Raw genomic sequence first — 14,611 nt, 5'->3', positions numbered from 1 at the left:
AAGAAAGATTGATTTTTTGAAGTTAATATGAAGAGAAATGTAGCAGGTAAATTTGTACTGCTCAAGTACTACTCTCTACAACGATGTACACTGACATGTATAGAGCAAATGCCCATCTGTTTGATGTAGTGAATGCTTTTCCTAAGTTAGAGCCAGTCATGTTACAATGTTAAACAATAGAAAAGGGCTATCTTACAAGCATCAGCTACAGAAATTGCCCGTACCCAGCACAACTGACGTATGAACAATTCATTTTCTTTACAGGACAGATTAAAGACATACAAAAATACAATGATGCATTCCACTCCATAGGAACTCTGTAGCTGGTTAACTTCTTTTGCCTTTTATAATAATTAAAATCTGTAAAAACTTGAAAACATTTAGGCTGGGAAATTTCAAGGAGGAGGTACAAAAGGAACTACACTGAAATTGCTCAGTTTTTGAAAAGTAAGCTTTAGCACGCATTTCATCAATTGTTTTGCTTAGTTTTTCCTTCTATGAAAACACTTCACTTAGCAAACAACACTTCCCAGAAGGAGCCAATAAACAAAGCAGAGTGAAAGCTATAAACCTTCATCTCAAAACCTATGCTTTGGATAAAGCTATCTAAAGCAATATTTACCTTCAGAATTACATTGGTAGTGCTTTTTATTAATTTACTTCAATGGAGAAGAGAAGCCTCTGAGGTGACCTGAGAGCAGCCTTTTAGTATCTAAAGGGGTGCTACAGGAAAGAAGGGGACAGACTCTTTAACAGGGTCTGTGGTGGCAGAACATGGGGAAATGGCTTCAAAGCTCAAAGAGGGAAGATTTGGGTTAGATACAAGGAAAAGCCTTTAACAGTGAGGGTGATGAGGCACCAGCACAGTTTGTCCAAATTTATGGTGGATGCCCTATCCCTGAAGGCTTTCAAAGCAAGGCTGAACCAGGCCCTGGGCAATCTGAGGAGCTGCGGCCATCTATCTTCACTGCAGGGGAGTTGGACCGGATGGCTTTCAAAGGTTCCTTCCAACTCTAAGAATCCTATGATTCTATTGTATGAAATTTTACATTGTTGGTGACTTAATAGACACAGAACTAAAGTTAGTCACACAAGAACTTCTTTTAAATTTTAACCTAGGTGTAGTCATTCTCTGGGAAGTTAACAGTAAGAAGGCAGGTAATGAGAAATGATGTTTGTACAACAGAAGCCTCAGCCACTTACTGCAACAAAGCACTCACATCTAGGCTGCAGGCACAGGGCCTAGAAGGGCACAGGGGTATTTATATCTTTCATGTGATGCACAAAGCCTGGTGTTCAGAAATAAAGAGTCATTTCACTGATGATAGATGTATAAAAGCAGATTTTTTCCCTTTCAGTTTCATAACATTAAGATCATTAGTTATCTGCTAACAGTAATGATAAAAAATGATAAATTCTAAACAGAACCAAGTAGGTATGTTCACCTATTTGTGGTTTTTTTTGTTTTGGTAGTGATTCTAGTTGGACTGTGTTAAAATTGGCATTGAACACCACTGAAGTCCAGCTCATGCTTTGGACTCAGTTGCAACATGCAGCAAAACAGGTCTTCAAAGTAAAACAGAACTTACTTTATATTTGCTTGTTATGGGGCAGGCAGACTGCTAAGAGAGAGAAGGCTGCAAACAGAAGTACAGTCAGAAGTACAGCCATTCGCTCCTACTTCCAAGGCTGAGCCCACCTCGCATCTGTCAGAATCCAACCTCTTATTTACCTTTTACATGCATTTTCCCAGCTGCACTCATAAAAATCCAGAATATAGTATACACCAAGAACAATGATGGACAGCCTCACAAGAAAGGAGAGGTGGTAACATCAGTTCACTTTACCAGGACCCAATTTATATTCCATTAAAAAAGCAGTAGGAAGTGTATTTAGACATCAGAAAAATCATAACAAAGTTTTCAATACATGAACAATGACGAAGTTTATTTAACATGGGAGTTAAGAGGGAAGGAAATAAGTTTTACATTAGTATTTGGGACTTCATAAACATATCTGATTAACCTCAACACACTGGAACTACAGAAACAGCACCCATTTATTCAGTATGTTTCAGTTACTACTGGTTTCACAGTAAGAATGATGAGGCCTTGGACCTGACTTCTCCAGCATAGTGAGCATTACAAATGTGTAAATATGTAACAAAAAGTCCGGACAATTTTAGGTTTTATTGATTACGGTTTGAAGTATGAGAAATCACTAGCAGAGCACACATCTCCATTACCAAAGCATCTTCACCTCAGGTGTCCTCTCCTTTTCTCTTAGCCTGCCTCTTAGGTAACCAGAAGTGAGTGAGCTATCTACTGATAATTTCGAGTTCTACCAATTCTGTTCAATAATTCACCTGATAACTTACTCAAGGCAGCTTCAAGGTCAGGACTCTTACTGTGACGGTCAGCATCCACCAGGAAAATATTACCTGTTTAGTTTTTATTGACTTCTCCAGTTCTCTACTCCTCCCAGCCACCCCCTTCTCCTTACTCACCTTTCTCAGAAGAGCTGCAGGCAAGAGAGAGGCAAGGCAGCCATTAGCTGCCTGATTCATCACAGCAGCTTCACCTCTGACCAGCATCTGGTGAGAAGTCATTTCTCAGTAATCCCAGTAAGTTTTCCCATTCTGCATCATTTCACTTTACCAGGGTTCACTCAATGAAACCTCTATTCCCCATTTCCTTGGGGTCTAATTTCAGAATGAACTTCAGTGTCCTGATCTTTTTATGTAGCAGCCATGCCCTGAATTTCTTGAAGTTGTGCAAGGCTAAGAGCCATCACGTGTATATCAGCAAGCAGGAACACACAGATAGGTAAGACTAGATACACTCACACTCAGAATATAGTCCAGATCTGAGAGAAACTCTAACACAACTCAACTTTTGTTAGCAAGGTTGTAGCAGCAGTTAAGAGTTTGTTTCAGCCTATCTTCATATTTTTACACAGCTATGACCACCATGAATACAGTTGCTGGCATGCAATTGCTAATACTGTCCACGAAAACACTCTGATGAAGAGGATTGCTCCACTTCAGATACATTTGCCTTCAGACTACAAAACTGGGCACAAACAAGCTCTTTGGCACATAAATAAACAACCCCAAACCTCGAGAAGCTCTCACACCACAGGTTTTAAGTGATTAAAATATCTCAAAACAAAAAAATTATTACAACAATAGAAAATTAGAATACACTTGACTAGATTGCAGTCCTACGTAGAAACTGATGTAAACTGCTTAACACTCATCTATTTTACAAATTTGCATCAACATCAGTGGTATAAATCTATCAATTTAGAAGATATCTAAATACAAGCTTTCTTTGCTAAACAACACCACTGTGAACTCACAGCTTTGTTGCATCCAACACTGCATGTCCACTCGTGCCTAACTATAACAAAACCATACCAGAATGAAACAGTTACATCGCTACAGGAGCTCACCTATTGCCACAGTCAGGTGTGTTTTGGACAAAGATGGAAAACCATAGGTCACTTAGGATTTAAAAATTAACTCTGGAGAGGCAACTATTGAATGAAATGCAATGATTTGATTATCATAGAATCATAGAATGCCCTGAGTTGAAAAGGACCATAATGATCATCTAGTTTCAAACCCCCTGCTATGTGCAGGGTCCCACAGGTCTTAGCAGATGACGTGGTAAGATTATAAAAAATGAGACACTGTGATGCTTATCAAATTAAGGATTTTATTGCTATTCCAATTTTGTACCAAACAACCTACAACAGGAGGCTAGAAAGCGTTTAAAACAATACCCATCCCTTTAAAACCCACCAGCAATATTAATTCCTAATTATTTAGTCTGTGGGATGAAGATTTTATCAAAGAAATGTTCCCCATTTCTCTCCTCAGAAGTTCAAAAAATAAATAAATTAATTAAAAAACACCTCTCCTTAGTACAAATAAGTACAAATAAGTACAAATAACGTTAAGCAATAGAAAGGAACAAAAGACTAAATTAGAGTTACAACAGCAAATAGGCTCAATTTTTCAAACTTTCATCTTAAAGCTAAGCTTGTGTTGGCAGAGGGGAAAAAGGATTTCAAATACATACTTTCACAGCTATCTTTTCAAGGAAAGATGGCATAAAAATCGTTGCAGACTAGAAGAACCCAGCAGAGGCCAAAATCTCTTACCATGAAATGACTTTCACAGGGTCTGCTTTAATAGCAGGAATACAATGTGTGACCCAGATAACAAGAGCAGCAGCAAGGATTTAGTTTAGCAAAGCTGTAAAGCTGTCTAAAACGGGTTATAAGTCATTGATTAGGAAACACTTTTTCTAAGACCTGCATAAAGGTCCTTTGCAACATGACTCAGCACTCAGAGCACAAAACATAAAGATCTTTTATCTATGGAAAACAGTCTGATCGGGGATTATTTTGTCAGTTGTACACCTAAGGATAGAATCAGCAAACGTTCCATTCACCACATATTTAGTAGCAAGAACTGTCACCAAATTCTTTTCCTATTTTAACTTTGTGATAATCGTGTTTCAGTCTGCCATTTTCTACACACAAGGTTTGAAAGGTTCAAATTACTTCATATTTTCGTAACAATATGCTCAATTTTAGGGAGAAAATGCATACAGTTTTTACCTTGAAAAAAAGTTCTAAGTAAGATGAGTAATACTGGACACTTCACTAAGACTGTACTCAATAAAGCACACTGTTTTTATATAAACTGCAAAAAATGTTTATTATTTACTCAAGCACATTTCAAATTCACTTAGCTACCCAGTTAAGAACAGCCACATATGCAATGAAAGGAGGTGATTTTTTTTAAGCAGTTATTGAGCCTAAGTGTTAGAAGCTATTTTCCTGATTTTTTTCCTCCCTAATACAGTTGAAGCTACTGATTCTTCTGAAATAAAGGATTAATGGAGCTCTGAGGTTTTAGGTTTCCATTGAAGGTTCCATTTGTTTCCAAATGCTAACTGCAAGCGATCTTCAGTCACGTACTCAAGGCACCAGACCTACTTGAAAAGGTTGTAAAGTGAAAGCTCATCTAATTCAGAACCAGCCTGACAGCTTGACAATCCTAAGCTTTTGTAGCGATGTACTGATTTTATTCAAAATATTGTTTGTATTACATCTCATTAGTGCCTTTCAAATGTCAAACAAAGAAAAACATTCTTTTGGACAGAGCAGTATATAGCAAAACCCTTCTGAGAATAGCTTAAAATGGTTATGAATGCCTTCTCTAGCAGCATCTTGTCTTTACACAACCCATGCTGAGGTTCCCACCAGCTAGCTGAGACAGCAAGGCAACAAAACCTATGGGACATGAGAGCTGAAGCTGATTGGCTACTTGAGATCAAGTTTTGGTCAGGATGAAGAACAAGCTATTGTCTAGGAAAACGCACGCAACAGTAGATGGAGAGAGAGAGAGGAGGAAGAGTCTGTCAACAGTTGAACAGTTTCACAGCACGTACTTATGTTGCTTTAGGAAAAATCTTCAGAAAGGCAAAACACACAAAGTAATGAACGTGTATATGTACCTCAACTCCACTGATTACTCATAAGGTTTGGCAATTCTGTTCCCACACATTAGAAGCCTTCTCATGGGAGAAGCCTTAAATTTATAATATAGCCAATCTGTCTCCAAACACCGAAAGACAGCTATTCCTGAAAAGGCGTCTTGCCTCTTCATCCAGACTAGTATTATCTGGAATTGAATGCAACAATTTAAGTAATGGGCTTCCATACTAAGTTTGATAACACCCTTGAATTTCAAACAAATTTTAAAATAAGTGGCCTGCTTTGTAATGCTTTAAGGAAGGCGCTTAGCCTCTCAGCATATCCTTACATAGCCACTGTGGATGTATGTTGGAGCTTACATTTAAAGACCAAACTGTGAAATACCAGCAACAAAGAGAGGAATATGGTAAGGGCAAAGTTCTGAGAAGATACCGAGTGTCCTGCCTATGTATGTCACAGTCAGAAAGTACTGATGGTCTATATATAGTTCAGAAGCCGTTTGTAAGCAAGATACTTTTCAATCCAGCTGAAACACATGCGAATTAATTTGCGGCTTGCCACGACGCTTTAAAGCAGGCAGAACAATTCCAGTTTCCTTGTGCATAGGACAGGATGGAAAAACACCCCCCAGAGTGCTGCCACACAGAACACAGCATTCTATTCCTTTTGTTTTCTCTGATTACTTACAGCTTCAAGAGTTCTCTGCTTTACACAGCTACATTGTAAATGCAAGAACAAACGTTTATAAGTAGTGTAAAACTCTGAACTGCTATTAACTGGCTTCTTGAATAAACCGAGGGTAAGTGATTAATAATGTCACAGAGGTATAATACAGAAAAGGAGGAGAAGTAATAAAGCCTTGAAGGTAAAACGTATTAGGAGAACTATTTCTCCCATAAGGAAGAGGAAGGAAATAGGTACCCAAATAGTTCAAAGGAAAGTAGAAACCCAGCCAGGTCAAGTTTAATATAAAGTTTTCTAGATACAAAGCTTAAATTGTACCATTTCTCATGTGAAAAAAAAAAAAAAAAGTCTTCAAAACATTATTTCAACATCCCACTAATGAATAAATTAATTTATTATTCCTTTAAAGGGCTCACAATATCTAGCAGCCTCCAAACAAGGTATGATAGGTCACTAATCTCTATCCTACTAAGCACAGAACAGGCAGACATCAATTTGATCTTGACCAGAGAAGAATTGTAAAAAATATAAAGGAAAGTGCTGAGAAATTACCCCACATTATAGAATCATCTTCAGTGGAAGACTTTTAGGGAAAATAGCTTTACAAACAGAACAAAAAAACCACACACAAACCACCAGGAAAGCTATTGCCAGTCCTTGCTTCACAGCCTGGGGAGTCAGACCATTTCCAGCCCTTCATTTTCAGCATCAGCTTCCTTACAGCTGTACTCACATACACTTAGACTTGCTTTAACGAGATCTAAAAGTTTAGATAGAAGTAAACACCAAACTTAAGAAAACAAGGCCCTGACATTGAGCACGGTGTCATTTCTAATCAGAATCAATCATATATAAATTCAGAAAGAAAATTCTCCTCACACATGAAACACCAGTCACACAAAGTAGCCAATTCATCTTTAAAGATCAGACTATTAAGTGAGTAGAAATGAGAAGTGTGGATTTTATAGAAACAACATTTCTTCAGGATCTAGCTGTGCTTCTTTGAAGCCATTTAGCACTCTTTGCAAAGAGGTTGTTTGTGCCTACATGTAAGAAAAAAAATTGTGAAACTCACCTATAATTTCTGACCGTAGATCAGCTGATTCTATATACACTTTTTTTTTTAATTTTTAATCTAAGACATTTCAGGAAACCAAAGGGAGTTTTCACTGATTTAGCCCTATTCTAATACAAGCTACTTCATATCCTCAGTCAAAGAGCAAGGAGATGGAAGACTTCAGCAATCCAGTTTTAGACACTATAGTCTTGATCTTGTCTTGAAGTGCAAAAATTAACTCCTGAATTAACTCCTTCAAATTATGTCGCTGACCAGTTTCTTTTTCTAGAGTTACACATGAGATTTCAAATGGCACGCTTTGCTAAATTTTTTTTCTTTTTTTTAATCTGAAGCTATGTTCAGTCACATCTTGTGCTCTATGTTTTCAAAACATCACAAAATGAATCTCCAGCTAAACCACTTGGAACTGGTACATCATATCAACAACAGTTGTTCTTCTTTTTGGAAAAAAAAATTGATTTGTTCTTCCCCATTTCCCCAGCAGCACCCACACAAACAACTCAGGTCCAGCTACAGGCAGCAGCTGGCATATTGCAGGATTAATCAAAATTATCTTAGGAATGTCAGCCACTAAGACATTAAATATTTACACGTAAAGTTAGTTAATATAGATGATTTCTAAAAGCAAGTAAGCACTGTGTAGCTGCGAAATGTCTAACATACACATTTTCTTCAGCACACACTAAAGAAAAACTACTTTCAAATTAGGTTATTTGTTCTTAAAAGGCATTCTTCTTATTATTTTTTAAATGATTGTTCAAAGAATTAGCGATCTCATTAAAGGAATTTCTGGAATAAAACTGAGACAGTTGAGCTTAGTAAGTTTTGTTGATTTTCCTTGGTGTTACAATTTCATTACTGGATTTCACACAACCAAAACATTCATTTTTCTGAAATAAATAAGGATGAAGCTGAACATTACAGCAAGAGCAGATGAAATTCACACAGGTAGAGGTAAATCTCATGTTTATAATAAATCACTCCCTCCTTTCTTCCATAAATGAGCTTAACATAGCTTCCTGCTAAGAGCTGGCCTGTGTGAAATCTTAAAATTTCTGCCTACTACAGGGAAAGCACAACAACAACAAAAAAAATCCTATCTCCAATCTGTGCATATGTAAATAAAAAGCCAAAAGCATTTTCCCCACTGCAATATGCATTTTCCTCCAGAATTATGACTAAATATTCCTAGCAGTTCTGTTAAAGAGGGTTTGCTTTGTTTTACTAAAATGACTTTGTTGTTTGGGACAGATGAATGTATAATTCTGTATATTTTCCACTTTTGGGGAACTTTATGTGTGGCTGTATTTCTGAGACAAAAACCACTGCACTATTCAGTTGCACTATACAAAGTATATAGAAGCTCTTAAGATATATCACATGAAAGATTATAAAGGATACTTATAACGGTAAAACCATGGGAATTTTGTTTAAAGATTACTGCTTTTTATGTAGTCAAATACACTATAGGAAGAATACTGCTTTTTTTGATATAAAAATTTTTAGTAACAGATACTCTACAATAGCCTGACTGAATGTACTGATACACACAATACCAACACTCAAAGCACATGTCCTAAAACAACTGTATTTCCTGTGCATATCAGGAAATCCCATGTCAGAGTCCAGGCACAAGCAGAGGTCTTTGGAAGTTATTTCATAGTAAAACGATTAATAATTTTTTTTAAAACTTTGACATCAGATATTATGCTAATTCAGTTTAAAAAAATAAAATGCAATAATCCGTAGCTGAGTAAATACTGATCTCTAACATATCTATTCCAGCTCAGCCTAACATAGGCAATAATAATATTTCTTTTTTGGATTGCTCTTTGGACTTGCAAGAGCGGCTCTATGTCCTATTTGTTGTAATCTTTCCAAATTGGACTCTATGCATCCCACCTCTCCAAAGTCACATTACCAAGTAGAGAGAATGTTCTCTTACCATAAAAAACACACTGTTTGCAGGATCAACAGTAAAGTACCAAAATAAAAGGTGGGGTTTTTTTTTGTTTTTTTTTTTTGTTGTTCTGCTTTGTTATAGTCTCAATCCTTTGATGAGCCAGTGGATTGGGAACAGAAATGAATCAACCTGGCCGATGTGCACCCAAGAGTGAGCACTGAGGTCAATTTATTCCTCTGTCCTGAGCTCTGCCAATCCCATTTACTTCTTATAAGCTCTCAGGAGTGAGAAAAGAATGAAAGAGGCCCTGTAACTCTCTGCTTTTTACAGCAGAAAAAGATTTTATTTTTCAAGTCCTTCATGAAACAAAACTGAGATGATATACCTATGCTTCTTAAATTTTTCCATTCATGACTTGAAGAAATATTCTTGCCTACTAATTTACTACCTGCTACCATGGCATTCCACTCAACAGATTCTATACTGATTACTGATACAGGATTCATTCTCTCGTGTTCCCAAGTTACACCTCACAGCTCTTTGCCTTTCCATTTGCCCACACGATAAACTAGCTGCCCAATGGCAGAGAACAAGATGCTTCACTCCTTATCCCCAGCACACTGCAGTCACCAATCAACTGCAGTACTTTTCCTCCAATGCACAGCACAGGCCGGACCTCTGTCCTCTTGCAGAAAGAGCAAAAAGACACCACCTTCACTTTGGAAAGATGCTATACCGCAACTGCTGTACACAGCAGATGGTGCAGCAGCACAGATCCTTGCTACAAGCCCCTATCCTGCAGCATTTTATTATTATTATTATTTTTTTTTTACCAGGCTTGGCAACATCCCCTCCATTCTCTACACGCACACACATCCACCCCTTCCTGCCTCTTAGCACAGTCTTCTCCACCCCACCATACCGATTCCCAGAATCAGGGTACTTTCTCTCCCCGCTGACGCCCCAGGTCAGGCTCTCACGGCGGCGTCACAGCCCTACAGAGGGGAGGGACCGTCCCCGGGGCCGAGCACAGCCCGGCGGTGCTGCCGCTTCCCTTTCTCCCCATCGGAAGAGACCTCCACCCCGCTCCACTCGCTCCCGTCACTGACAGCTCGCCCCGTCCCCGAGAAAGGAGATCCGTCCGGCCCTCATGGGGAGTCCCCACCCCCGTGCACAACACCCAGCTCCCCGCAGCAGCCCCAGGCCCGCCGAGCCCCCTCACAGACCTGTGGAGCCAGCCATCTTGTCCAAACCCCCCCGCGCCGGGCCGGGCCTGCACGCCACGCGCGTCACTTCCGGCAGACGCACTACGTCACTTCCGGCACAGCAGCCGTCTGCTCCGAGGGGCGGGAGAGTGGGCAAATATAGGGGGCGGGGTGAGAGGCGTGGCGGTGCGGGGCTGCTGCGGCAGCGGGTTGTGGTGGGCATAGAGGGAGCCAAGAAGAAACATCGAGGCTGCTGTCTGCGCGTATACAAAACGTTGCATCTGCTCGAGCTGTCAGTTCTTCTGTTGATTTCTACTTCTTTTTACAAAGCTGCTAATTCTGACCAGGTTTCTCTAACGGGAATGAGCAGCGCTTTCAGTGCTTACGGTGACAGAATTAGAAGTGAGCTTTCCAAGGACAGCAAACAATATGAACACACACACACACACAAAGTCACACTAGTTGAAGATTTTTCTCCTTTATTATAACATCACTACAAAATACCATGGCCTGGAATGGAAGAAAATACAGTGTGAACTGTCCTTCTCCTTATCTTTCCGATCAAGACTCAGCCCATTTGTTTTTCTGAAGGATTTACTTTTTCAGGTGATCCTATGCTAATAGTCAATAATACACCTGTGTGTCTTCTTAGACACGATGCTAATAGGGCAGCAAGCCTTCCAACCCAAAGCAACTTGCTCTCAGTAACTCTGGAAGCACACACAGGACTCCACTGTCCATCTACACCTGCTGACTTGATGTAGGACACATGGTTACTGGCAACAAATTATTTCAATGCTAATTGCAACCGCAGGAAGTAAAGAAAAAACAGGTCACAGGAGGAAGAAATGGCATAAGTTTGCCAGTAGAGAAATGCACCTTTATGCTGAGTGACTCTAACAGCTGTCCTGTTTCACTCTTTGAATGTTGACGTAAGTTTACTGGGATAAAATGTATTATTTTACTTTTGCAGAATTAAAAAAAAAAAAAAAAGCCTGAACACTAGCCCCATTCTTGGAGACATTCAAGATCAGACTGAACTAAACTTAGCAACCTGATCTACCTGCAGATATCTCTGTTCATTGCAGGGGAGTTGTACTAGATGGCCTTTAAGGGTCCCTTCCAACTCAAACGATTCTATGATTCTGTGCTTAGAACTTGATTGATGGCTAATGGTAACCGATAGAACAAAAGCCTTTTATGAACTTCATAGTTAAACACCACATAACATATCTTATAAGAAAACTTAGACCTGGTGCTCAACTCAGAAAATTAATTGTACTACAATCACGTTGTGAAATAAACTTATTTATACTGTGTATATTTTTGCACGCAGCTTCTACAGTCAGCTCTCTTGCTCTAAAAATAGTCTCCAGAATTGCCAGAGTAATGGTCCTCCAGGCTCCATCCCATCCCCAGGGATGACTGTTTAAGTAATATTTGGAACAAGGTCTGGGGAGAAGACAAATAAAGAATAATATTTCCCCTTTTCTCAGTCTGCAGCAAACACAGACATATGATAACTGTATCTTAGAGCGAGTCTACTGCAAACGTTATTTTTAACTAAATGAATGATTAACTTGTGTAACTTTAAGTGAGATATTATAGAGGATATAAATCTGCATGAATGGCAATAAAACACAAATCAAACAAAGCTCAATTCCCTCATTTCTTTATACAGAATATATAAATAAAACTACTGATGCAGAAAGTGCAAATACTCCTATGAGTAGTGCTTTGGGGAGCTAGGACTCTTAACCTTCTCTGTCCAGCATGCTCTTCAAAAGACACTATATCTAAAAAATAAAGACATAAAACACCACACGGGCTAAGAAAAAGCTGTTACTTCTAGTCATATTGCAGTGCTTTTATAAGCTCCAACAGACACCAAAGCTCCATTATAGGGAACTGCACATAAATATAATGAGCAGTAATTAGTCTGAAGAATTTACAGTTAAATACCAGCATTCTACAAGTGACTGCAAACTGCACCTGCCTCACCAAATTTTCTCATTTCATTGTTGCACAAGTTGCATCTGATTAGCTGAGAAGAGCAATATTATTCATCCTTTTTAAAAGCAGAGGAAGCATCAGGTATTACACAATCATGGGAACACAGCAAACTCAGAAGCAATAATAATCATATAGAAAACTACTACAGAATCTTATTCCAAGCAAATGTACATGTAAATCATTACCTGGGCTCAGAAGATCATAACTCTTTTCTCTCCGGTGAACCTCATTTGAACTACAATGATCTAGCAGTTTTAAAGTTACAATGTGTCTTTTCACTCCACTATGTAGAGAATATAAGACAAATAAGCAAATTCTGTTTCTATTCCATCCATGGAGAAGTTAAGTTCTTTCTTCTCTTGTCTCCTGAACATCCACATAGCACAGTATTTCCCCCTTCCTTAAACTGAAACCCAATTCATAATTTTGTTTCCTTATTTTCATTCATTTCAGTGTGCATCCTCCCAAGATTCTGATTGCACAAATTATCTATATTTACAGGAAAGTTTTGCTCTGGTTCCTCACACTGCCTCATGCTTGGAGTACAAGCAGTGAAAAAGCTGAATCAGCGAGTCAGAAAATCACATCAGAATTAAAAATATCTCAAAATGACATAAGATGTGCAGCATTATTTACAGAGAAAATGTCCATGATATTGCACAGATGTGAAGCTTCAAAAGGAAAGGACATTATCTTGCTAAGAGAAACAACATATGGAAGACTGTAGCTCATTCTTTCTAATGAATAGCTTACACAACAACAACAAAAAAAAGTATTCCTCACAGCACAGATACCAACTTTGTTTCATACACTAAACTGTAATATAAAAAATAAATTTAATAATTAATTCAGTCATCAAATACATAATGAAATCATGAACCAAGTTATCAAGGGACATTAAAAATCCCTAATTTATTTTTCTCTGTAATTCGTTCATGTTGTTTACCACTGTATTAAAATGTCAGTGTTTTGTTATTTCATATCAGGATTATATGAATATACAAAAGAAAGCCACATCATTAGGAAAAGCAAAAAACAAAATACTGACAGCAACATATGAACAGTTTGCAGTTCACCCAAGTTTTTCACATTTATTTTTTCTCGTATAATGGCACAAATAGGAAACATTTTCACTGCTTTTTTTTCACAATGAATAAGCAGTGAAAACAAACACTGGAGAATGCGGGCATCGATCCCGCTACCTCTCGCATGCTAAGCGAGCGCTCTACCATTTGAGCTAATTCCCCACCTGAAAAAAAAATTCTGAACTAGACTTACATACTGTAGAGTTACTGATAACTGCAATACAACCACTTCTGATTATAAATTCATTGTTTCTTGCTGAGTCATTCCTTCTACCTACCAACAACCAACTGCAACACGCAGCTGGAATCATGTGATACGTCATTCAGCATGTATACTGCCAGAATAATTCATCTCTTTCGTAACACAAGCCTTTGTTATTCAGCTGTTTTCACATATGATGGTCTCTGACAGAGCAACCTATGTAAAAGGAATCAAATGCATTATTAAAAAACAACAACGATAACAAACTTTATTGAAAAAATGTTCCAAATTCAACAAGGAAGCCCAAGGTCTTTCCAGTTTTCAAGGCATACACACAAAAAGCCTGGTTCAGAAAATGTTTAATGAGTGATAAATACTAAATGCCTGATGGAAACATTTTTATATTCATGGTTTATATTTACATATTTATTTTTAACTCACAAAGTAAGGAAAAATAAGTGAGCAGACTGAGGGATGGTATTTTCGTATTCCCAGAGCTCTTCCTTTTGCTAACAGGCTGCCACAGCTTACGAAATAAATCCACATTTTCAAACAGAGAAAAAATCTGGTTTTGCCCCACACTTGACACCTTCCTTTCCCCTCCTCCAGAATCCTTTTGAAAGGTCTGGCTTCTCTGGGGTGACACGGTCAAATGAAACTAAACTCTTAATAATTCTCATTTACTATTCATTACTGTCCCAAAAGCACCTTATTACTATATACCTCCTTATTTTTTGCAATAGCAGAAATCTCCTGAGTATCTTTTTGAAAGTTACGCTCGTTTCTGTACATAAAATGGTGCACTCGACAATAGAATTGAGACTACATTTCTCTGCAGGGTGAGAAAAATTTATAAACATTCCCTTGTTTGGCATGGTAGTGTGCATTTGCACACTTGCCCTATGTATTGTTGCACGTATGTCTAAATTA

General features: G+C 38.2%; 1 protein-coding gene and 1 non-coding gene across 4 annotated transcripts in view; both read right to left on the bottom strand.

The window, feature by feature from the left end:
• UBE2V2 (ubiquitin conjugating enzyme E2 V2) overlaps positions 1 to 10,523 on the bottom strand; it is a 29,384-nt gene extending 18,861 nt beyond the window's left edge. Inside the window, exon 1 of one of the 3 annotated variants that reach the window (XM_031612762.2) lies at positions 10,403 to 10,523. In XM_031612762.2, the coding sequence (XP_031468622.1) occupies positions 10,403 to 10,418 (16 nt within the window). In that variant the 5' untranslated portion in view covers positions 10,419 to 10,523. Of the gene's footprint in view, positions 1 to 9,624; positions 10,380 to 10,402 lie in introns of those variants that run through there. The other 2 variants (XM_031612763.2, XM_031612764.2) reach the window with 2 other exon arrangements.
• Positions 10,524 to 13,568: 3,045 nt separating this feature from the next.
• On the bottom strand, positions 13,569 to 13,641 carry TRNAA-AGC (transfer RNA alanine (anticodon AGC)). Its single transcript has one exon. It is a non-coding gene; the product is annotated as a tRNA-Ala (tRNA).
• Between the last annotated feature and the right edge of the window lie 970 nt (positions 13,642 to 14,611).

Source organism: Phasianus colchicus, chromosome 3, assembly GCF_987193195.1.
Source record: "Phasianus colchicus chromosome 3, bPhaCol1.hap1.1, whole genome shotgun sequence".
Classification (NCBI taxonomy): Eukaryota; Metazoa; Chordata; class Aves; order Galliformes; family Phasianidae; genus Phasianus; species Phasianus colchicus.
Note: the sequence above shows the minus strand (reverse complement) of the source record. Positions and strands in the feature narration are given on the sequence as shown.